We start from the raw sequence: 24,562 nt of genomic DNA, 5'->3' as shown, positions 1-24,562 counted from the left end.
CCCTCCCCGAGAGTCCGGCCCCTGGGCCCCGAGGCTCAGCCCGCGGAGCGGCCAACCCAGGACACCGCTGGGCTAGAGGAACGCGCCCTTGCCTTCGCCGTGGCCCAGCGCGCGGGCGGCGGGATGAGGGGCAGCGAGCGGGCCGCGCCGGCGCTGCGGCCCCGGGGGCGGCTCTGGCCGGTGTTGGCGGTGCTGGCGGCCGCTGCGGCCGGCTGCGCCCGGGCAGCCATGGACGAGTGCACGGACGAGGGCGGGCGGTCGCAGCGCTGCATGCCCGAGTTCGTCAACGCCGCCTTCAACGTGACCGTGGTGGCCACCAACACGTGCGGGGCTCCGCCCGAGGAGTACTGTGTGCAGACCGGGGTGACCGGGGTCACCAAGTCCTGTCACCTGTGCGACGCCGGGCAGCCCCACCTGCAGCACGGGGCAGCCTTCTTGACCGACTACAACAACCAGGCCGACACCACCTGGTGGCAAAGCCAGACCATGCTGGCCGGGGTGCAGTACCCCAACTCCATCAACCTCACGCTGCACCTGGGTAAGCGGTGACAGCCCTGTTCCTGCTGCTTGCTCGCCAGCAGCCCAGCTCCCTGGCCATCTTCATTCACCTCCTGGCCTAGCCTGCGGGGCCCAGACAGCCGAGTGCTGGCTCTCTGCTCCCGAGCATGGGCCACACAGATAGTCCCTTCTCCAGCTTCTAAACTAGATCGAGCACTTCACATTCCGCGAGGGTCAGGATACCTCGCGCTGGCATCTCTGTTTGCTTTTCTGTTCTTTCTAACTTAACCAGATTTTCGATCCCTTGGTGATTGGCTATTTGGGCTGCTTTTGTCCCGTGTTTTCGGAAGCCTTAATCAGAAACCCCTATTCTCGCTTTTCTCCCTCCTCGCAGGGTCATCACGGAGCGTTCTTGGATCAGAGATAGGAAGGTCCATCTTCAGCGCTTTCATCTTGTTTGAATGCCTCTCTCTCCAGGATTGAGCGTGATTGCTTTTTGCTCTGTTGAATAAGCTAGAGAGCAAAGGGTCTCTAGTGAGGGGAATTTGAAGGAAGCAAATGATTTTACTACCGGTGTGGCCTATGTGTAATTAAAATAGAAATTAACTTTTAAAGTTACTGTTCTTTAGAGTTATTCAGACCTAATTAACGGCCACAAAGCTATTTCACTGCTACTTCTGGAACAGAAAACAAAAGAAAGTGTGCACTCACTGTAATTTCTGGCCACAATTTGGTCCCTAGGTAAAAAGGCTCTCCTTACTGTCTTTCCTTTTACTTTGATTCAAAACAAGTGTAGAAACATGTATGAATGACCTTTTAAACATCAGGAAAAGGATGTATAGAAAACTTTGTTGCTGGGTGGTGGATGAGGATGGACATGTTTATCCTAAGGTATCAAAAATCATGTTTGGTCTAAGTAAGTTTTTCTTCATCATTGAAATATATAAACAAGCAGAATAATTCATTATTGTGGTCAACAGAGTAAAATATGTGTGAGAAACTGGCCTCTGATTTGTAGAGCTGCAGTCCCCATTGCATTGAAAGAATTGATTTTACTGGAAGCTGGTAGTAATGAACTTCCAGGGAGAACAGAGGGCCCAAGCCAGTCAAAGCCAGATCATTCTATAAGGCTAATATTATTTGAGGATTTTTGAAAGGAATGGTTTATAGGCAAATAGATCTTGTCATGGTTTTGCATTTTTCTTTCCACTGCTCTCTGGTACATTAAACTTTATGTAAGTGTCAAGATTCCAGAGAAGGAATATAACTTAGCAAAAGTACTTTGAAAAGTAGTTAAATTACTGTGTGTGGAGTAAGTTTCAGAAAAGCAGTGTTTAGCACCTTTGTAATACCATTTTATTTCTAGAGAAGTTATTAGGAAGATGGACTTTTGGAAAATAAGTTCATAAAGTGAAACCCTGAGGCACCTCTTTTTCAGAGATGGAAGTAGTGAACTGTACTTTGGTGTTTTGAAGGTATTGGAAATGCCTAGAACCAGCAGTATGTTGGAACAGGTGCCTTTCTAAGACACAGCAAGAGACCTAGGGTCTTCTAAGACTTCATGGGAATACTCTTTAACTCTTTAGATAGCTTTATGCTCTTAGGTGTCATATTTTTAAACTTGGCCAAAATTATTTTTGAAATTTATATCCAATTATTTTTGTGGAAATTTTGACGTATTAATGTTTTTGTGTTGAATTTGGAATGCCTGCAAAGTTTTATTTTTTCTGTTTTCAAGTACCAAAAATTTCAAAAGGAAAGCATTTGCTCAATGTCTCAAAGTGTCTGAGATTCAACTGAAAATTTCTGAATCTGTTATTTAGGTAAAAGTCAGGTTATCAGTCTTGGCCTTCTGAGTTGTCCGCTGTGGGCACCACGTAGCAAAAGGTTATTTCAGGTGATTGCAGAGGTATGTAGATTACTAAAGATTATTTCTCTGTTACAAAGGTAAAGGTAATGTGGTAGATAAGACAGTAACAGTCAAGTTAGGTTGTTCCTGTTGGGGGAGCAGATATATTAATTTTGGGTCATGGTGATTTAAAGGTCGAAATCTCAGAGGCCATCTAGTTAGGACTCTTACATGACTTTGTACTCTAAAAATGTTATATGGTTGGACTTGTTTTTGCTGAGAAAGTCTTCAGTTTTTGGTAATATTTGTGATAAATGAAGTTCATAAAACTATGGGTTTAAAAAAAGTTATTTAAAATAGTTTCCATATGAGTGTTGTGATTAACTGTGAAAACATTTACTTGAGACTTTTAAAATAGACAATTTCTAAAAACCTGACTAGAACTTATTGTACTTTTTCTTGGATCCAAAATGATGTCCCAGAGGAAGTTGTGTGTGGTGGAGAAGGTGGAAAGGGGGAGGGAGATTTGTGTGTCGTGGGGGTGATGTCTCAATCTCTCTCTCTCTCTCTCTCTCAGTATCTCCTCTCTCCCCCCTCGCCACCTTTCTCCTGCTTTTTTTTTTTTTAATGACAAGGATGTACGTATACATTGCAGGTTATGATCTATAACGTATAGGCATTGCTTTTTGTATCACTGTGTGTTCTGATGTTTAGCACATTCAGTTGCTAACTTCAGTTACTCCATGGGCTCTAGCTCGCTGTTTCCCATGAATTCAAGCACCATGACTGTTTGTGCATCTGTTAAATCTCCCGTCCAGTTCACATTTCACATACCCTTAAGCAAGTGATGCATATTGTGCTTTGCCCTTACAGAGCCTGTGAAACTCCAAGTGAGCAGTGTGAAAGAAGCAGGGCTAGCCAACTCTTCTTTTCTCCCCTCCCTTTCGGTGATGAACTTTCAACGCAGTAAACTTTAAGCAAAGTCAGACTGCACTTAAATCGTTACAAGAAACATACATGTTTTGGCATTAATCATAGGTCATTTTTTTGTAAAAATAAAACATGACATGGGGAATTAAAACAGTTACATATAATGACTAGTGAGTCTCTTCCTCTTCAGTTGGACCACTGTTCACAATTTCTCATGCAGCCTTCCAGAAACTTTTCATGCATACACATGTATATATAAAATTATGTTATTGTTTTAACTGCTATCACTTGGGGGGTAGTCGGTAAAGCAGATTTTTTAACTGATGGCAAGGACAAATTAGATCATTGTACCATTATCATTACTTGTACAGAAGCCAGGAAAATCAGTGTTGATTCTGAAAGCAGCCATGTCTTAAGCACCTTATACAGTAATCCAGGGTGCAATGTATCCTCAGATATAATCAGTTCAAGTTGCTGTGGGAACAAGAATTGCATTTTCTGCCTGTTGGGGAGAGGAATCTCAGCCAGGCACCCTGTTCTAAAAAGAAGTCTTATTTTGCATTCAACTTCTGGATCTTCTTTCCTGACTTCTGTATGGATTATTCAACTGCTGTTTAAAAGTTTGGCTTTTGTGTTATATAATAAATCATAATCAGTTTTATTAGTATCAGTGGGATAGTTGATAGTAAGATTGTAGCTGAGGATTTGCCTTTTATTAAACAGCCTTTTTAATTAACTTGATAGTCACTGCGGATGGAAACTTGGCAGGCTGGGTCTGGATCTTCGAGGAAGGTAGCTCTCCCCCTTTCTGAAAACGATTAGATTAAGGAAGAAAGTGCTTATAAGCCAACTCAATCAAAGTTTATGGAACTCCTAAAATTTACACCAAGACCAGATTTGTTTCCAACCTCCCTCTATAAGCTTTAGGAACAGTGATTAAATGATGCTTTTTAGCTATATCTATCCTTTTTAGCTATACCTATCCTAAATCAGAATAATTGATATATAAGGATATTGCATTTTATTCTGTTTCTTCCTTTCAGCGTATATTTAAAATGAAACAGACAGCAATTTTTTCCCCCAGGACAATTGTTTCAAGGTAGGTTCTGACTGTGTCAGGGAATAGTTCGCTCTGGTGACTTCACTGTGGTATTTGCACACCCTGAGGGGACACTATTTTAGTTGGTCTCACAAAGGCCTGATTTACATGTTGCAGGTTTCAACTTGAGAAGTTAGGGAGCTCTTCTTTAATGGCCTGTGGTAGTTGAATACAGTTTTATAAAGTTGCTGTTGGCTGTTTTCCTTTTCTACAATTCATGGCTTTTTCTGTAAATACCTTCTCCATGTTTCTGAAGCATTCAGAGAAACAGTTTACACATTAGGAGCGAAGTTGAGACTATAAACACCCCCTGCCCCCCATTATTTTGTCATTGGCCACAGTTGTGGGAGGGTTGGTTTGATTATTTCAGTTCTAAATCCTTTTAGGAAGTTGGATATGCCTTTTGCTATGTGCTCCTTCCCCCATGCGTACATTCTCATGTTACTGCCAAACATCCTGCAAACATTTTGAAAATACCTACTTAATACATAGCGCAGTACCTGATAAGAAGGTGTATAGCGTCTTCAGAAATTTATACTCTATTAGATGGAATTTTTGTATTCTGTTGTAATAATAATAAATTGGGAGTCCCTTTATAACATTTTACACTTCATGAAACTTCCAGTTTATCACTGATTAGATTTCCCCAACTCAGTGAAAGCAAAGATGAGGATCCGGAGGTGGTGATTTACCAAAAGTCACAGTTGAGGTAGGTTTTAGACTCCTTAGTCTATTGCGCTAGCCCCTGCAGCTCATAGCTTCTTTAATAGATCTCTCAAAAGAATGACTAGTTTATTCCAGGACAGCTTTAAAATACAAGTTCATGGACACACAGATTGGAGATACCAGACTCTTGGTTTTCCTCCCTTTCCTTCTGTTCTTTTTCACTTATATTTTTTTATTCCTTTCTTTTTCATGTGACTCGTTCTCCTTGAGTGAATTCCTCTTAGTCTCAAGGCATTATTTACTGTTTGCATATTAATAAATTCTAAACTTGTATCTCTAGGCCAGCCCTTACTCCAGTCCTAACGATTTGTTGGACATGGTCAGTTTGGGGTGTCCAGAGGCCATGTCCAACACTATATTCATTCTTCACTGTCTTACCCAACTCAAAGTCCTATCTCAATGAATGTACTACTATTTAATCCTGAGGCTCTAGACCAGTTTTTTGCCAAGCCTCTCATAAAAGATAAGCAGGCTTGATAGGTTCTCATCAGTAAGATTACTCTGTTTGGAGAGCAGATAGGATCCACTGCTGAAGGCCAGGCAGTTTCGGACAACTGTAACTCCACCCCTTTCTTCCCCACCCTCCTTACTACAGTCTGTCCAAGATGCCACTCTTAACCTCCTATATGCAGCCACTGTGTCTCTTGAGTCCTCACCTTTATCTCTACCTTATTGTTGCTTTCCCTTGAATTTCACCTGAATTGCTGCAACAGCTTTCTAACTTTTCTGCTGCCATTTTGCCCCTTGTGTTCAGGCAGCCACACTTTGGACTGAGTGATGGTTCTAAAATGCAAATCTGGGGGTGCCTGGGTGGCGCAGTCGTTAAGCGTCTGCCTTTGGCTCAGGGTGTGATCCCGGCATTCTGGGATCAAGCCCCATGTCAGGCTCCTCCGCTGAGAGCCTGCTTCTTCCTCTCTCCCCCCCCCCCCCCGCTTGTGTTCCCTCTCTCCCTGGCTGTCTCTGTCTCTGTCAAATAAATAAATAAAATCTTCAAAAAAAATAAATAAAATGCAAATCTGATGATATCATTTCCCAGCTAAAATTCTTCAGTGGTTCTTCAAACCTTTAGGATAAAATCCAGACTCCTTGGCATGGTCTACAAGGTACAGGGTCCGGACTGTTGTTTTAACCTCTCGATTTATCTCTTGTCATCTTACATGGTCAAAGGGCTGCTGCTTTGGTTTGGAACTCTTCTCCCAGGTGTCACCATCTTCAGGAATTCTTCCCCAGTTTCTCTGTCTTCTGCCCTTTCCATCCTTTTCCCAGGCATGGGTTAGGTGTCCCACTCACACCACCCTGTAGGTATCTCCCACAGCACTTATCGGTGGTATTATATGTTTCTTAATTTGTCTGTTACCACTTCTTGACCATGAAGTCTTTGAAGACGGGGTCAGGGACTTAGTCTTTTTTTTTTTTTTTTTTTTAAAGATTTTATTTATTTATGTGACAGAGAGACAGCCAGCGAGCAAGGGAACACAGCATGGGAGTGGGAGAGGAAGAAGCAGGCTCCCAGCGGAGGAGCCCGATGTGGGACTCGATCCCCGATCGCCGGGATCACGCCCTGAGCCGAAGGCAGACGCTTAACGACTGTGCTACCCAGGCACCCCAGGGACTTAGTCTTTTAATTCAGTTCAGTATAGCCAACAGTAGTTAATTGCTTGCCATTCCTCGGCACCATACTAATTCCTGGATGCATAGTGATTCATAGGACATTGCCCTGACCTCGTGGCACTTGTGGCTTAGATGTGGAGACCTATAGCTCTAGACTGGGTTGTAGGCAAATTATAGCCTACTGGCCAAATCCAGCCCAGGGTTGCCGCCTATTTTTGTATGTACCATGCGAATGTTTTTACATTTTTCATTCAACAATCAAAAGAAGAATGAGATTTTGTGACATGTGAAAAATCACACGAAATTTAAATTTTGGTATTCATTAAGTTCCATTGGAACACAGTGAATTTCATTTATTAACCTATTGTCTGTGGCTGCTTCTGTGCTATAAAGGAGTTGAGTTATTGCAACAGATACTGTAGGTCTTGACCCTCAGAGCCTGAAATATTTACTATCTGGGCCTCTACAGCACACATTTTGTGACTTCCACCCTAGACCGGTGTATTCATTGTTATATAATAAGTCGTAAGTGAAAGGTGTGAGTGCAGAGAGCATTCACTTACCATTTCGATGGAGGCTAGAGTCTTTGTATCTCCAGTGCTTAGCAATGTGTCTGGCATAGTGTTCCATAAATATATGTAGAGTGAGTGAATACACGAATGCCTGAATTATAAGAAGTCCCCAAACACTCATGGTTCTTTAAATTCTCCTCAGCAATACTTTGGGGTTTGTGTTTATTTTTATCAGTGTCTTCTTTCTATTTTCTCGAGATGTATGCCACTGTAATTAGCTAATATTAAATGTGGTACGTAGTTCTTTTATTTCTATTAGCTTTAAAAAAAATACTGAGGTGTGGAACTGACATGGAATTGAAAGATTTGTGAGTGTCCTTTTTGGGTAAAAATTAGACTTTTATGTGATTTGAAGTTATCTAGATACATAAGATGAGTAAGCTATCTTCTCAGATTTGAATCTCATAGTGAATATGTATTTCTGAAAATTGAATGTTAATATCGTGTGTGTTTTCTTTAGAAATGGACCTAAACATTTTACTTTAAAACCTGCGCTCACGGGGTGCCTGGATGGCGCAGTCATTAAGTGTCTGCCTTCGGCTCAGGGCATGATCCCAGCGTTCTGGGGTCAAGCCCCACATCAGGCTCCTCCGCTGGGAGCCTGCTGCTTCCTCTCCCACTCACCTTCCTTGTGTTCCCTCTCTCGCTGGCTATCTCTCTCTGTCAAATAAATAAATAAAAAATCTTAAAAAAAAAAAACCTCTACTAACGTCTGTGTATCTTAAAGAGCAGTTGTGGGCAAAAGTGACAGTGACATATCTTATGTGCTTATTGTGTGTGGCATCGTTTTTAGTTTGATTCATTGGGGTACGGTTAGAAGACAGGCATACTGAGGGACCCTTCTCTGCAGGCTAGTGAAGAACCACGTTCTAGTCATTAGGCAGATGCACAGTCATCACTTACTTACCTAGAGTTGACAGGCGCAGAACCAACAGAGGCTTCTCCACTTGTTCCTTGTTTCCAGCTGTACCTAGTTGACAGCTCCACCCCTGTTCTGTTTAAGTTTCAGGGAAAAGTGTCAAAGCTCAGAGCAGAGTTGTTTGTTTATTTTTACTGCCTGAAATTCCTGAGAAGATTTTTAAAAATAAGGGATTAATCTGTCTCGTATCTTGAATTGTCAGTTTCAAAGGGTGAAGTTCCAAGATGACTGTGTGCTCGTTCTATTATCTTGCTTAAGTTGCTTGCTTTTAGATCGGTAAAGAGGGCTTTGCTAGGATTTGCAAGCATCTCCTTTCTTATAAAATGGTAAAGTTAGATGCTTGCTCATTAGGGCCTAAAATTGAAGTCTTGCTAAAAGGGGTTACCAGAAAATGCATTTATAGAAATGTCTCTGAGGTTTTAGAGTATTGTGCCAGACGGTGGGGACACTCATTAAGTCTATCTGCTTTTCTTTCCATGGGCTCTTCCAGGAGGCCATCCTAAAATAACTGGGCCCAGTCAGCCTGGTGCCCTATGAAGCTACATATTCATGAATTAAAATAGAGCAGACTTATCTCTTTCTTAGACAATGGGGCTCTCAGATCTCTTATGGGAGGAGAACCCTGTGGCAAGGCTGGGAGATGAATTAGGGGATTGACATGATTTCTTTTTAAAATTTCAGGAGTTATGTTCCCTGGGCTCCCTTCTTTCACTCTTTGTTTCCAACTGTGTGGCCGCTTCCTGTTATATTGAAGGCAATGTGGATTTTTTGTTATAACGTTGTCTTTGGATTTTTGTTATTTTATCTTTTTGTTTTGAAAGTTCTTGGAAATATTAATCCAGAATCAGCCTCCTTCACACTTAAAAAAAAATTCTTAAGATAAAAAAATGCAAACGGTCTTGTATAGAGTTAGGGACTCAGTGAATTTTGTCTCGTGATGCTAAATCACAGAGCATGTGAAGGTTTCTGCTAACCGAAATGATTCTCTGTGACAGTGACCACAGAGGCGCCTGTCAGTGTTTTCAGAGATACGGTTAATGACCATCTTTAGGCTCCCATATAGTCCTGACTTTATGTTCTAGGTCTTGATTTGGGAGGAGGTTACATAGGTGTATAGACATGTACACGTTCAGAGCTATACATTTGATATTTGTGCACTTCATTGTGTGTAAATTATTCCTCAGATTAAAAAAAAATTAAACTTTTCAGTCAGTTATACAAACTAATATATGGGTGGTTTTGTTTGTTTCTGGTATGAATTTGGCTTAAAATAGTTGAGTGCAGAATCTGAGGCTTAATCACCTAAGATCTGTTCCTCTTACCGTGTTCTATTCTCTTCCAGCAGTTGCTGGCATTAATAGGTGTTAACAGATGTTTCTTGGGTGATTGGACAAATGGTTTTAATTGAAGCTCCTGCAGAATGGCTTTCAGAAAAGGATTCAGGTGAGCTTCTGGAAAGTCTCAGGAAGTGGAGTGTGGGGAAGGGTGTGGGACGAGCACCCATGTGTCTTTGCTCTTCTCACGTACCTTTAAGCAGGTAGTGGTTTTGGTGGACGCTTCTGTGGTCTGAAGTGGTAAAATCGTAGGTTTGCAGGTTTTGCTGCGGGTTCAGAGAATCCTCTAAGCATGTCTACGTGGCTTGTGCTTTGGTTACGCTATCTGGTTTTTAATATGACTTACTATTTAATTTCTGTGGTGAAATCTAAATGTTCATAAATTACTTATAATGTGTGAAGACCCCATCTTCTTTCCTTTGACATGTTCTGAGTAGTGGCTTCCTCTCACTGAACCTTTCAGAATAGTAAGTCTGAAGCTTTAATTGTGCGGCTTTCTTAGAGAAGTTTATGAAATTTTGTGAAGTATTTCCAAGTAAGTGAAAAGAACTACCTACCAAAATGAGATGAGCTTATTGGATTGTAAATCTAATTAGTTAGTGGACAAAGGTCTTTTGTAAATAAGGTGACCCTGGTGGGAAAATCCTTCATTTATGGCTGTTGTAATATGCGATGTGTGGGTGACAACAGATGTTGAAACACTCTACCTTCAGGTAATTTGTAATGTGTTTGAGGAGAGGAGATAAAAACGTTCATGCAGAGGGAATCAATGAGAGAATATAAGCATAGTAAAAATAATTCGGTTGAAACTCTAAAGTGCAGAAGGAATACCTGTGACACTTTGAAGAGTATAGATTGAAGTTAGCCACGAAGAGTTTCTTGGGTCTTGAAGAAAAATAGCGGTTGGGAATGGAGAACTTTCCAGGAGGGTGTATTGTTTAACTAAAGATCTAAAAGTAACTAGATAATGGTGAAGGCATTATTTGCTTTCCATGGAGTAGTGGAGACATGCATGATGAGTTCTGAGAAGACGAGGATCCTGAAAATTAGGGGACAAAAGAAAGTAAATCACCTTTCATGGAGAGTACCCCTTCACACCTTTTTGAATCCTCAAAAACAGTCGAGAACTGTTGTTACCCCCTATGGAATAATCACGTTAAGATGAACTAGTGACCTCAGAGAAGTCACATGCTGAGTTTAGGTTGGACTCTAGACTTGTGGATAGGTTATGCTTGTCCTAGTCTTCCGTGTTAGAACAGACCCCAAGAGTGATAGAGAACTATAGAGAGCACTTTCATTGAGGGGTGAGATGAAAGTAGACCAAACCAAAGGTTTCTCTGAGAGACCTCTGCTTGAGGGGCTCTGGATTTGGATTGCTGCTTTTACAGAGGGCTTTTGTACTTGTTTGCGAAGAACAGAGGATTGTTGGCAATAGAAGAATTTTAGGTTTGGGGTACGTACGCTAGTTTTATAATATTTAGCTGTTAATTCTTCTAGGCATTTCTAAGGAATTTATTGAATTTCAGAATGAGAGCCTGGGTTTTGTCAGTGTCTACTGATAGGAAAAGTGTACCATATACCCCATTTCCTGAAGGGTGGTCAGGGGAGTGCCACCTTATCTCCTTTCTGCCTTATCCATGACTTTTCTAGTTGAGAACTGCTGAATTTAGTTCAGTTGCTTACTTTATCTGACATCCTTAAAGATAAGGCTGCCAGGTCCATCTCCAAGTTTGATTTCATTTCCATTCTGCTCCAAGTAAATTCTAACTCTTACATGGTGGCTTTTTTTTTTTTTTAAGATTTTATTTATTTATTTGACAGAGCACACATGCACACGAGTGGGGGTTAAGGGCAGAGGGAGAGGGAGAAACGATGCGGGGCTCGATCCCATGACCCTGAGATCAGGGCCTGAGCCGAAGACAGATGCTTAACCAACTGAGCCACCCAGGCGCCCAGCATGGTGGCTCTTTTGTTGTTCAAGTTTGCCAGCTAAATAGGTCTGGCCAACCTTTTATTGATTGATTGTTACGTAACTACTGTGGTCCTAGGAGACTTCTTTCAGGCTCAGAAGGGGCTCCCTTCACATTAATTTCTGTATGTATATATATTTTTTGCTTCATCACTGAAGGAGAGGTCATAGTTCCCACTTAGATTTTCTATTTTGTGCTGCTCCCTCACTACATACGATCTCCACTTCTTGAACTCGAGATTCTAGGATTGGTTTTTCTTTTCAGGTGTGAGTTGACTGATTACATTTTAAATATTACTGAATCATAAAAAAAAAATAAATATTACTGAATCAGAGTCTTAACTTTTCTGCTTTTTTACAGACCTGCTCAGTACACATTGTGTTTTCTGTGATACATGTGGTTACATCATCACATCCTAGTGACTAATCATTTTTAAATGTGCATGCTCCTTTCTTATGGGCGGGTGGGTGGGATAGTACCATTGCTACACTTGAGGGCTGAGTGTTGGGCTTAAAATGTACCCCCCCCTTTTTTTTTGTCAGTTGGTAAAATATAGAAGCATAAGTATTTCCCTCAAAGCTTTTCCATCAATTTTCTTCAAGGAGAATGAAAGGATTCTATTTCCAAGAGAAGAGCTTCACTGTTTTTGAAGAGGGGGTAGTGATACCTTGATGAAAATGAGTTGAACAGCTCTTATTGTAAAGGCTTTCTGTGCTTTGGTGGGACTGGGAGGTGGTATTTTCCTGCTGTGGCAGCACAAATCCTGATTAGAGGGAAGAATGGTCTGCCCAGATGTTCTCAATGTCAGAGATCATTTTATTATCAAAAACTATTGAGGAATAAGTGAGAATAACTTGGCAATGTAAAATGATTCTATCTAGACGTGGAATTTCATGTGAGGGTGTGGTTGCCTTGGTTTTGCAGTCTGTCCACCTGTGCTTCCGTGCTGTGCCCCCTATCCCAGTGGCTCCTGCTTGTCATGGGCCTTATTCTGATGGGACTGCTGGCTCCTGCTTGTCATGGGCCTTATTCTGATGGGACTGCTGACCTCCGTTGTTTTGGTGTCACTAAATTTTGAGATTATTTCTATGTTAATGCCAGATCATGATCTGGTAGAGATGAGTATCCTTGGAAGGGGGTGGGCAGCTTCGGAGTGAGGAGAGAGGGCAGTTGGAAACCAAAAGAATAATTGTGTACTTTAATTGCTTTGGTCATATGATTGCCTTTCATGGAAAAAGGGTCGTGTTCTGTGGGATTGAGTGTCCAGGATTAACTTTTAGAGTGGCTCTATACAGAGTTTTGAGTTTATAGCAAATATTTTAGATAAGTTCATGGGATAGAAAGTCTGGTAAAGACCAAATTTGTAGAACTCTACTAGATTATGAAAGTTTCTGGGAACATCTGTAATACAGCTGTAATAAAATTTGTTTACTTTATCAGGATTGCTTTAGAGGCTCAAGCTGGTTTGTTTACTGCTGTTTGCAGCATTCTTGCCACATGCCAAGAAATAAGTGAGCATCAACTCCTGGGGTGGAATTGGGGTCATTCAGTTTTATGGCCATTCTAATAAAGTTTTGGTTTTAAACTTATGTCCACTTTAAGGCTCTTATATCCTGGCACGAGACACGGATGGTGAATTCAGGGTACCAAAAGATGGACTGATTCTGGAAATTAACCTACTTTCCAGATGTTTGGAGAATGTAGGCTTGTTTTCTGTGCTGCTGTTTGTGTTTTCCTATGTGTACCTATATCTGTGCTTTCCTGTGTTTTTATAGAAAAGTCCCTTGGGGCAGGGGGGGAATCTGCTTTTTGGTTTGGGAAATAAAATAGGTATTAATTTTTTTGCATGAAATATTTTGAGTTCGTACTGCCATTTCTGTGAGAGAAAGGAGAGGCAGCTTTGTTCCCACGAGAGGGAGATTGTTGGGAAGGGTGGTGGTGGGGGTGAGACTCTGGAAGTAGTAACTGAAAACAGACTTATTCACATCTCTGGTGATTTTAAATTATGAAATGGGTCACTAATGCTCTGAATCAGCAGACTTTTCACCATGCCTGACTAAATAGACCTTGTTTTTGAAATTCACAGCGGTGCCTCGATCCCTGCTGTCTTTTTGTCCATCCCGCTAACACACAGCTGTTTTTGTTCATACATCATTTTGTGTTCAACTGCCTGGTTACTTCCTCAGGTCCCTTTTATGGTGAATAATGAACACATGGGAGTTTGAACACCCAAGTGTGTGGTTATTCAAACAGGAAGTCTCAAGGAAGCACAGTAACCTTGTCAGAGGAACAAAAGATGGAACTGGAAAGGCCATTGATGATTCCAGGCTTAAAACATCTGCCAGGAAACATCTGACAATTTCTGAGATACAGACATTCTGCACCCTACAAATGGCATGGTTTATTTGGAACTTATTCCTTCTTTTTTTTTTTTTAATGCTTAGAAGATTAAGCCTTAATGCAAAATAGAAATGGAGGCGAAAAAAGAAGTAATGTGGCGTTATTGGCATTAGAAGCAGGAAGGTAGCTCTACCCGTGGGGATGGCTGTGGGTCCTAGGAAGGAAGGTGCAACAACTCATTTTTACTGAAAGGAGCGATGGGTCTGCACCCAGAAACAGGTAGATGGGACTTGACAGGGGCTGCCAGAGCTGACGGGGTTGGGTGAAAAGGTGTTTTCGTGCCAAGCCTTTGAGGAATATGAGATACAGAAGAATGTGGATGCCGCATGAAGAGCATGCCGTCTAGTGGGAGAGCAAGAATGTGTACATCAACAAATATCCTCTGAGGCAAAGCCAGACATGCCGCAGGAGCAGGATAAAAATCCCGAGCGCCCGCAGAGGAGATCTGATTATAGCTGATCAGGGTACGTGACTTCCCAGAACATTCGTCCAGTGACCTTTCTGAGTCCTATCAACCTTGAGATTCCTTGATTGTATGGTAGAGGGCTTTAAGAATGAGTCCAGTAAGTCCTTATTTTTAGATTAAAAATGACAATTTGTACAGCAGTTCACATTAGGCAAGTGGGGTGGTGCAAACACTAGAGGAAGAATTCAGCTGTAGGCTTAATTAAGGGGAGCCGTAGTAGTCCAAGGAGTACTAGTTGTGTTCATTGAATGACTGGAACGCTGCTGTTGGTTCCAGTCCTCGTGAGCATGTTCACGCAGCATGGGTGCCTCGTCTTTCCTTGATGCCTTACTTTTTTTTTTTTNCTTTCTTTTTTTTTTTTTTTTTTTTTTGGTTTATTTGGCTACCTTCTCATTGTTCTTTAGAACTCATGGCAAATTGCAGCTTCGCTAGGAAGACTGTGCTGGTTTCTAATGCCTCCCGCCCCTCCACGGCACTTGCATTATGTCGTTTGATGCATTCATTTCTAAAAATCCGTGAACATTGTGCATCCCCGTGAGGTATGGGGTGCTACATTGTTTTCTCTGTTTCCCTTATTAGACTGAGTTCATTGAGGACAGGACTCATTTGTTAATTTCTTTTTTTTTTTTTTTAAAGATTTTATTTATTTATTCAACAGAGATAGAGACAGCCAGTGAGAAAGGGAACACAAGCAGGGGGAGTGGGAGAGGAAGAAGCAGGCTCATAGCAGAAGAGCCTGATGTGGGGCTCGATCCCATAACGCCAGGATCACGCCCTGAGCCGAAGGCAGACGCCCAACCGCTGTGCCACCCAGGTGCCCCTCGTTTGTTAATTTCTTAATTCATTCACCTAACAACTACTTACTGAGCTCCTGTTATGTGAAAGGCACCGCGGAGTGCTGGGGACAGGGCAAAGATGACCTAGAGCTTGCCTTCTGGGTGAAAAGCATGCAGTATGGAGGACCTGACCCGGGGAGGGTTTCATTTGCTCTCTTTTTCCCATTGACTTTTGTATCCTAGTGTGGAACATATTACCTTTTATATAGTAGTAGATGGCTCAAAAGTTTGCCGAATGAATGAATTCCTATTTCTGTGAGGCTATGGCCACAAAATGCAGATGAGGCTGAGAAATGGCAGTTTTGTTTAGATTATCCCGAGATGGAGTTTGCCTTTTCCATTGGGCTCTTGAAATTGCACAGGTGGCGTGGCATGGTTCGTACGTGGTGTAGCTTCCTCAGCAGCAGTGTTAGGTAAGGACTAAGGCACAGGAGCAAAGAGCCCCACAATAAAGTAGTTCAGAAACATTGAAGTTTGCTTCTGTCCCAGGTGGTAGTCCTGAGGGAAGTGGGCAGCAGGGTAGCTGTGATCCATACAGACGTCCTGGGACCCAGGGTCCTTTTATCTTCATGATCTGCCTTCCCTTAGGGTGTTGTCCTTGTGTGTGTGGTGTGGTTGAAGTTGGGTGACAGGTACCTCTCTGTTCCAGATGGGAGGACGCTGCTGAAGGGAGGATGCCTAATTCTTTTTTTTTAAATTTATTTTAATTTTTAATTTTTTTTAAATTTTAGAGACAGGAGGGAAGGGGCGGGGGGAAAGGGAGAGAATCCCAAGCAGGCTCCACACCCAGTGTCAATCCCGACACGGGGCTTGATCTCACAACCCTGAAATCATGACCTGAGCTGAAATCAAGAGTCAGATGCTTAACCCACTGAGCCACCCAAGTGCCCCGTAATTCTTAAGAGCGAGACCAGAAAGCGGCATACATGATTGTATCATCTGCCACTGGAGAGCATTTAGGCACCTGGCCACCGCATCCACACAGTGGAGGCTGGAGAATGCAGCGCAGTGGGGCAGCCTCGAGGCCAGCCGCGGATCCGCTGTGCTCACGGGGAGGGAGAATGGATTTTGGCGGCTGGTGGTGCTGTAGTTGCCGCTCTGGCACTGTGGCGTCCGTGCTCTCCCAAGTTTCGGTCTTCCTGAAGCACCTTCTTCGGAGGATCTAGAAAATCTAGCAGACACGCTCTTTGTGGACCCTCATCCTCTGGGTCTTCAGGAGAAGACCCGCGAAGAAAGGGGGTGCACCCTCATTCTGCTCTTCCCAGTGTGCAGCCCTCACACCCCACCTTTGCAGAATTCTTTTATTCCGGGACGTCACCAGTTGTCATTCCCGTGCTCCCCTCTCGGCACTGAGCTCTCACTGTGTTGGTGCTGAATTCACTTCGCCTGGTGGGCGCTGTATCCCATCCGTCTTGGAGGAGCACATCCCAGGCAGGGTCATTAAGTCTTGGTTTACTTGACCATACTGAGCATGTGTGTTTACCTTCAGCTGTGATGGATGAATCAAAGCTGTTTTAAAATCCAGATGTGTCTTAGGTATGAGAATTCCAGAAATGATAAAACAGCGTCTGTTGTTTGTACCACTTTTTGGTCATTTGAACATTCCGTTTTGTTCTGGAATCTTTTTAAATGTGTATTTATCTTCTTCTTCAGTATGTGCTCATCGAGGTCAGGAACTGTGTTTTTTTAACCACTAATTAGGTCAGCGACTTAGAGCTCGGCACTTGACTTAGGGAATCACAGTAAATTTTGTCGAATGCGTCTGTATTCTGTAACACCTGCAGCAGTACCCCCAGTCAGAAACTCTAGTTTCTTCAGTGAAACGTTTTCATGCTATAGGGTGATTAAAGAGTGTAATGGCCTCACACTAGTTCAGTCTGCGTTTTGTTGTCAGATGTTATGAAAATGCTTTGCCATTTAGGATTTCTGAATATTTTCAGAAATAAAGGATTATGGACTTGCATCACATTTGATTATATAAAGCATATCACTTTTTACAGAGGATGATAATTACTAAAGACTGTAAAAATTTGGCATACAATAGGGATATGACAAATTTGTTATTTAAATAAGTGAATAAAAGTCCATTTAATAGGAACTTTTATTTCATTGAGAGGATGAATTTGAACAGATTTATTCTAAGACCATTTGAGTGGATGGGTTATTATACTAAATTATGGTAAGAATATTTAGAAGTACAACTATGGCATTATATAAATATTTTTAAAAAGGAGTAGTGGTTGAATACTAACCAAAAAATTACGAATTTAAAAACTAAAGCCTTTTCCTCTGTCGGCATTAGTTCATTTTTTGGTTTTGATTGTTTTGTGTAAAATTTCAGTTTCATCCCTGGTGCCTGTGTGCAGTTTTGTTAGGAACCTGGCTACATCAAAGCCATTTCATTTGAGATACTTCTTGAAAAATGGAAGTTAATTCTGATAGTCTTCTTGTTCTCAGAAGCAGATGATTTTCATGTCTGTGTCCTTACTCTCTCCCTGTCTACCTACTCCTTAGCAGAACTTTTTTCTTTCTGTTCAGGTGTTTTAAATCAGTAAGAAATTGGTATCTCTAGGAATCTTTAAAGATTCACTCATGTTGGGACGGCCTGGGTGGCTCAGTTGGTTAAGTGTCTGCCTTCGGCTCAGGTCATGATCTCAGGTCCTGGGATTGAGCCGAGTTGGGCTCCCTGCTCAGCGGGGAGGCTGCCCCCCCCCTCTCTCTCCCTCTCCTTCCCCTCCCCCCGCTTGTGTTCGAGTGCTCTCTCTCTCTAATATCTTAAAAAATCAGTTATGTTGAGGGTGACTGTATAAATGGTTATAAATGACTGCTTTTGCCTTTAGAGTTCTCTAGCATGGTTTTCACTTTCTAAAAGCTTGTGGTGTCCTTGAATTGAAATCTTTTTTTTTTTCTTTTTCCTTAGTCAAACTCATTGTCTTTATCTACTCAGAGTCCTTTGCTCTTGCCCTATGCCTAAAATATATACCTTTGTCCTCTGGGTTTTGTCATTCCAGTTTCTTTTGGAGGGAAATTGCCTTTTCTCTAAATTCATTTCAGCATTCTAGAAGTGTGATACAACAATACGTATTGTACCACTCAGTGATCAGTTGAGCGTACCACCTTGTTCTGGAATCTTGTTAATGTGTATTTTGTTTCTTCATATCAGCTCATTGGGGCAGGAGCTATATTTTAAACCATGAGGTCAGCAACTTAGAGCTAAGTACTTGACTCGTGAACTCATAGGTGTTTGAATGCTCTTTGGGAGACCATGGCTTTGGAAGAGTGTTTGAAAGAGTTGTGTTTACTAATCTTTGAAGAAAGACCACAGAGCTGTTTTCTCAAAATTTAAGATATCCTGTGTGGACAATAATAATAGAAGACCTGTCCATTTGTTCTGATGAACTTTCTTTCAAGAACAGGAACATAGCTGAAACCAACCATAAAATTGTTTCATTTTAAGAAGCCTCCTCTTCCTTTCCAGGATCCACGATGCCAAGTTAAATACCTTTCTTTTTTTAGAATAGCAGAGTTTCTCAGACTGAGACTTTGTTTCTGTTTCACCAAATACAAAGTCCTGTAAAGTAGGTGTTTAAATTCTTTCTTCACTTCTTTTGAAGGTTATTACAATGTTAAACTTCTCTTTTAAATACTTAATACTGATTATTAGTGAACCTAGGGACTCTTCCTTTAGGTAGGAAACCCTGTTGTCACTTGGCCTAGTGGTTCTCAAGCACTCACCAGTGATAAATGGAATCATCTTTGGAGTTTTTTGCTTGTTTGTTTGTTTTGCTTTGAAATACATAGGATCAGCTGCTGATTAGTATGAAATGATGTTTTGTATTTATAGGAAAATACTAGTTAAAATAGATAACTACATTGTGCAGCAGGTAATCCTGTTTTAGTGCACAGAAATGCGGAATAGAAGTGAAAACTTCTCTATGGAGTGGATCAGTAACTCTAGGAGCATTTCTATCCAACTTAGACCCCCCACCCTTGGTATCCACTACCCTTGATGTTGTTTTATTTTCCTTCTTTTAAAAGAAAGTAGTTTCATCGTCCCTAGACAATAAAAATGGTATATGTAGTCATGTGCAACTTGCTATTTTGTCTCAGTGCATTTCCAAAGTGTAGTTGTAATTCATTCATTTTCATTCCTGTGGGGGGGCATTTTATTAAGTGATTATACTAGAGCTAATTTATTGATTATCCTGCTGATGGGCCTTTTTGTTGTTATTATGAATAATGTTCTGTGAGCATTCTCACGCATGTCTCCTGATACTTTCGTGCAAGAATCTCCTTAACTGAGTTGGTGGGTCATAAAGAGTATCTTCAGTTTTATGAGATAATGCAGATTGTATTCCAGAGTCATTGTGCTGGTTTAGATGCTCACTAGCAGGGTTAGTAGGCTGTTGATCAACATTTCATGTTGTGAGAATTTGTAAATTTTACCTATTTGGTGATGTAAAGTTATTTCTCATAGTGGTTTTATTTTTAAGGGTAAATATCTTTTCATGTGTTTATTGGTCTTTCATATTTCCTCTCCTGGAAAATGTCTCTTCACATTTTTTGACCATTTTTCTTACTGATTTATAGAATTCTTCATATATTCTGGATACTAATCCTTTATCAGCTACATATTGTCCGTATTGTATTTTTTTCTCTGTAATGTCTTTTAGTCAGAATTTCTTAATTTTAGTGTGATTGAATATATCAGTATTTTCTCTGGTAATTATGTGTCTTTTGGAAGAAATCTTTCCTATATTTTATTGAATTTGCCTTTTACATTTAAGTTCTTAATTCACCTGAAATTCACTTGAGTGTTCTCTTTATTTCTTAGGGCTAGTCCTTTTAAACTTATTTTTCTTTTTTACACATATTCTAGCTGTCTTTGGGCCCTTGCTCTCTCATACAAATTTTAGAATCAGGTTGTCAAGTTCCTCACTGACCTCTGTTTGGGTCTTGATTGAAATTGCATTGACTTTATACATTCTTTTGGGTTGAATTGACACCTTGATAACATTGAGTGTATCCATGAACATAGTATAATTTAGGCCTTCTTTTTGAATTCCATAATGTTTTATAATTCTTTCTCCTTGAGCCTTGTTTGTTTTGTTAGATTTATTCCTGTATATTTTATTTTTTGTTGCAATTAACATTTTTTCTAAATTACTTTTTCTAACTCTGTTGCTGGTATATAAAAATGTGTTTGGTGTTTGTATATTAATCTTATTACCACTTGTTTAATTCTCTTATGCTAATAATTTGTCTTTAGATTCTTTCACTTTTATATGCAGACAATCATCATTTGTAAATAATGACAATTTTATTTCTCTTTACCAATTCTTAACTCTTTTATTTTTTCCTTGTTGATTGGAACTATATACAAAGTTCCTATTAAACATTCCTCTTAAAGTACTATGATTTTACAAAAGCTTTGCTCATTTGATAGATGAGAAGTACTTTTATTTTAGGTTACAATTCTTTTGTAATTGTTGAGGCTATTTTTTGTTTTGTTGCATAATATTTATTTCTGTAAACTGCCTCACTTCCTTTTTTTGGAGAGAGATGTATTAATAAAAAAATTTTTTCTTAGTTTTATTTCCAACTTTTTACAGTTAAACCATTTTAAGATATGTTTTGGGTATAGGTTTTAGTGTATTAAAATAGCTCTAAAATATTAAATGTAGTCATATACAAGTATTGCTCTTTGGTAAAATCAGTTATCAAATTAGTTGCTGTTCATACTGTTTGACATGATAAGTGGTAATTTGGGAAAACGAAAACATTGCTATTTATAAAATTCACTGAAGATTGATTAGTACATTTGTTTCCCTAAAGAACACTGCAAACTGGGTCAGTGGCAACTCTAGGAAGCACTTACAGAAGGACCTGGGTTTGGTCTTCATAAATGAATCACCCTAGATTTCAGAGTTTGATAAATTTCTGAAGCTCCTGAGATGTTTTAGGCCAGTCTTCATGGTTTTCATAATGTTAATGTGGGTCATATGCTTTAAGCTCTTTCCCCCTCTTTAAATCTGTCTTAACGCACTCCGAGACGTTGTTGATAAATCTGAAAAGTGGACTGAATTTGAAGGTCTTGAAACAAAGAATGGTGGATGTGTGGGACTTTGTGGAAAGATTGTCTTGTACGATATAAAATATGATAAATGTGAGTCTTTTAAGTTCTTGGGATAGATAAGCCTCTGTGTCATTCACCTGTTAATCCCACAGAAGTGGTTTTCAAAGGAGTGTGGTACTATCTTGTTAGGGGCATTTAGTGGTCTTGAGGCAGGGAGTATGAAGGGGGAGGGGAGGAGAGGCAGCCCCATACAACAAAGAATTGCCCCAATCCTGCCCAACTTGGGATTTCTCATGGGACATTTGTGCTATTAAAAAACCTGATTATAAATATCTGAGCCTAGAACATAACTTTGTCTTTATACATAAACACAGAGTTTTCTTTTACATAATTTTATTATACATAATTTCCCATGAATACCACTATGTAAATAAATATTTTTTGAGCTTAGCATGAGTTAGTACACCAATTAGGAAACTCATTCCTCTGCCACAAGTGCCTCTTGTGTTGTTCAGGTTGCCCTTACAATTCACGTGTAGATCACTCTGCGTTTCTAGCACTCACAATCAGAGTGATTCTGTGTATATATTTGTGTATTCTTTTATAGCCTTTTTTTCCCCTAAAATATCAAATGTCAAGAAATGTTGATAATATTCAGTTGGTATTTTGAAATTTGCTTTTACAGCTTTTCCTACACATGAGCAGTTACCAACATGTCTACTCTGCCGACATGTTTTTTCTTATGGAGCAATGAAAGCAGATTAAGGTTGAGTGAATATTGTATAAAGAAACATGCTGATAAAGTTGGCTGAGATATATCATTCTTCCTCATGTTCTCCATTTGACAGTCTGTGATTTGTCCTGACATGTCATACCTACTCAGTTAACGTGATACTCCTCTTTATCATAAAACATATGGGTAAATCAGGTCTGTCATTACTTTTTCTGACACCAAGTTTTGTTGCGATGTCCATCCATACCTCTGCCCCTTCATTTTCCTGTATGTCTTGTACAGAATGGCATCCATTCCTGTTTTTAAAGATACTTCTTTGTTATAATAAGTAGGTGCAAGTGTCTGACAGCTTTGTTATTGCCTTCTAGTGTAGTAATCCCCAGGACTTTATTGAAATGGGTATGTTTCCTTTTAATTTCTGCTTTATATTATGGTTAGGGCTACACACATACACATACCACCTAGAAGTTATATATGTTATTGATTATATAATTTTTGGATTTCATTTTAGGATGATAAAGGGGAGGCACTACAAAATATGTGTCACAAGAGCAGGTATGAATCTGGTAGGCTTGGGAATGGTCCTATTATGCGTTATCTTCATATATGTGGTCTTCTAACTTGTGTCTTCCCTCCATGTTTTCTCTCCTCTCCAGTCTTTTGTACAAGGGAAGCCAAACCATCTTTCTAAAATACCAAATGTTACTTCCCTAAGCACTAACTTGTATTAACTTTTGGTGTGTATAATGTCTCACGAACTGGAGACATGCTAGGCGGGGTCTATGTCTTAAATTTGTTTATGTCTCCAGGATTAACATAGTTCTTTGTGCCTAGTGTGTACTCCAGAAGTGTTTGCTGATATTTTTAGTCTAGTTTTTCCTCCCTAGGATAGAAACTACATTTGGAGAATGTTCTCCACGTTTCCTTATAACTCTCCCCTTTTTTTTTGTACACGGCTGCTCTTTAAATGGGTCTCGGCAGTGAATATCATCTTAATGTTTTCCATGGTGGAATAGCATGTACACCACCCCCTAGATATAGAAGAGATGTATAGGAACGGAAAGGCCTCAATACTGGTCTGATTGTAATTGTAGTATTAGAATAAATTGTGGCAGAAGTCTTTTTAAAAAATATATTTAACAGTGATTAAAGTAATCTTAGTTTTCAAGTTTTTCTGAAGGGTTATGTCAATACTATATTCTTGATTTTTGTTTGTAGCTCTTTTCTCTAATTTGGAATTTGATTTATTGTGTACATTTTTGTTTTTGTTTCCTGGTGAGGGAATTTCTTTCTTTTCTCCTTAAACACCATACTGTCCCATTCTCAGCAAAATTAAAAAAAGGAAATCATTCTGGACCTTTTCTCTTCTGTGTCACATATGTATTTTTTTTTAAGTTTGTGTACTTATTTATCTCTTTATTTATTTTTTAATAATAATTTTTTATTATGTTATGTTGGTCACCATACAGTATATCCTTAGTTTTTGATGTAACGTTCCATGATTCGTTGTTTGCGTATTTATCTATTTATTTAAGTAACCTCTATCCCCAGTAGGCGGCTTGAACTCATGATCCTGAAGCATGCTTTTCCAACTGAGCCAGTCTTGTGCCCCCTTCTGTTTTTTTTTTTTTTTAAGATTTTATTTATTTATTTTAGAGTGAGCATGTGGGGGGAGAAGGAGATGGAGTTGGGGAGGCAGAGAATCTCAAGCAGACTCCATGCTGAGTGAGGAGCCCAATGTGGAGCTAGACTCCAAGACTCTGAGATCATGACCTGAGCCAAAACCAAGAGTCAGACGCTTAACAAACTGAGCCACTAAGGTGCGCCCTTCTATCTGTTTTTTCATCTGGGTATAAAAAGAGTTTGGGAGGCATCAGTAGTAAGTTAGATCTGTAGTGGGTGGCATTTTACATGTGTTTCTTCTATTCAGTATTCTTTCAAATTCAATATTCTTGCCTAATACACTTAGCATCCTATGTGCTGCAAATAGAGTTTCCAGTGAACATAAAATTATCTACTTATTGATCTTTATCATCAGATTTCAGAGTTGCTGTCAATCACACTGTATAGGACTTTATTACCTGTTTACTCTTCATGTGAACTTCATTATGTTGCTTAATCTTCTTTTAAAAGACATTTTTGTCTACCTGTATTTAATGCATTTCTTATTAGAAACTAAGATTACTTCTACTTTGCGACTATTATAGTGGCTTGATAAATTTACCTAACTTTATGTGCCTTTCTGCTTGTTCTTTTATATTAAATTCTTAAAGATGGAACTATTGAATTAAAACACATGCATGTTTTTAAGGCCTTTAGTGGTTCATCCTTAAACTCTAAGTAACAGGGTCTGAGAGTATCAATTGCTGTAGGAATTCCCTTTCATCCTCTCCTAATGTGAGGTAGTCAGATGAATTTTTTCACCCGAGTTTTTAAATTTCCAATGTTCAGTAGTTAGTAAACTATGGCTACCTCGACGCAGCTCTGATTTTGGTGGTTTTGTTGGATTGAAGATGACCACACATGCTTTGACACTCCTCCCT

General features: G+C 40.0%; 1 protein-coding gene across 1 annotated transcript in view; it reads left to right on the top strand.

Annotated features, from left to right (window-relative positions):
- The first annotated feature begins 6 nt into the window (after positions 1–6).
- Positions 7–24,562, top strand: part of LAMC1 (laminin subunit gamma 1) — a 123,532-nt gene continuing 98,976 nt past the window's right edge. Inside the window, exon 1 of the mRNA XM_011230607.3 lies at positions 7–538. Coding sequence (XP_011228909.3) covers positions 124–538 — 415 coding nt within the window. The 5' untranslated portion in view covers positions 7–123. The remainder of the gene's footprint in view (positions 539–24,562) is intronic.

Source organism: Ailuropoda melanoleuca, chromosome 8 (assembly GCF_002007445.2).
Source record: "Ailuropoda melanoleuca isolate Jingjing chromosome 8, ASM200744v2, whole genome shotgun sequence".
Taxonomy (NCBI): Eukaryota; Metazoa; Chordata; class Mammalia; order Carnivora; family Ursidae; genus Ailuropoda; species Ailuropoda melanoleuca.
Note: the sequence above shows the minus strand (reverse complement) of the source record. Positions and strands in the feature narration are given on the sequence as shown.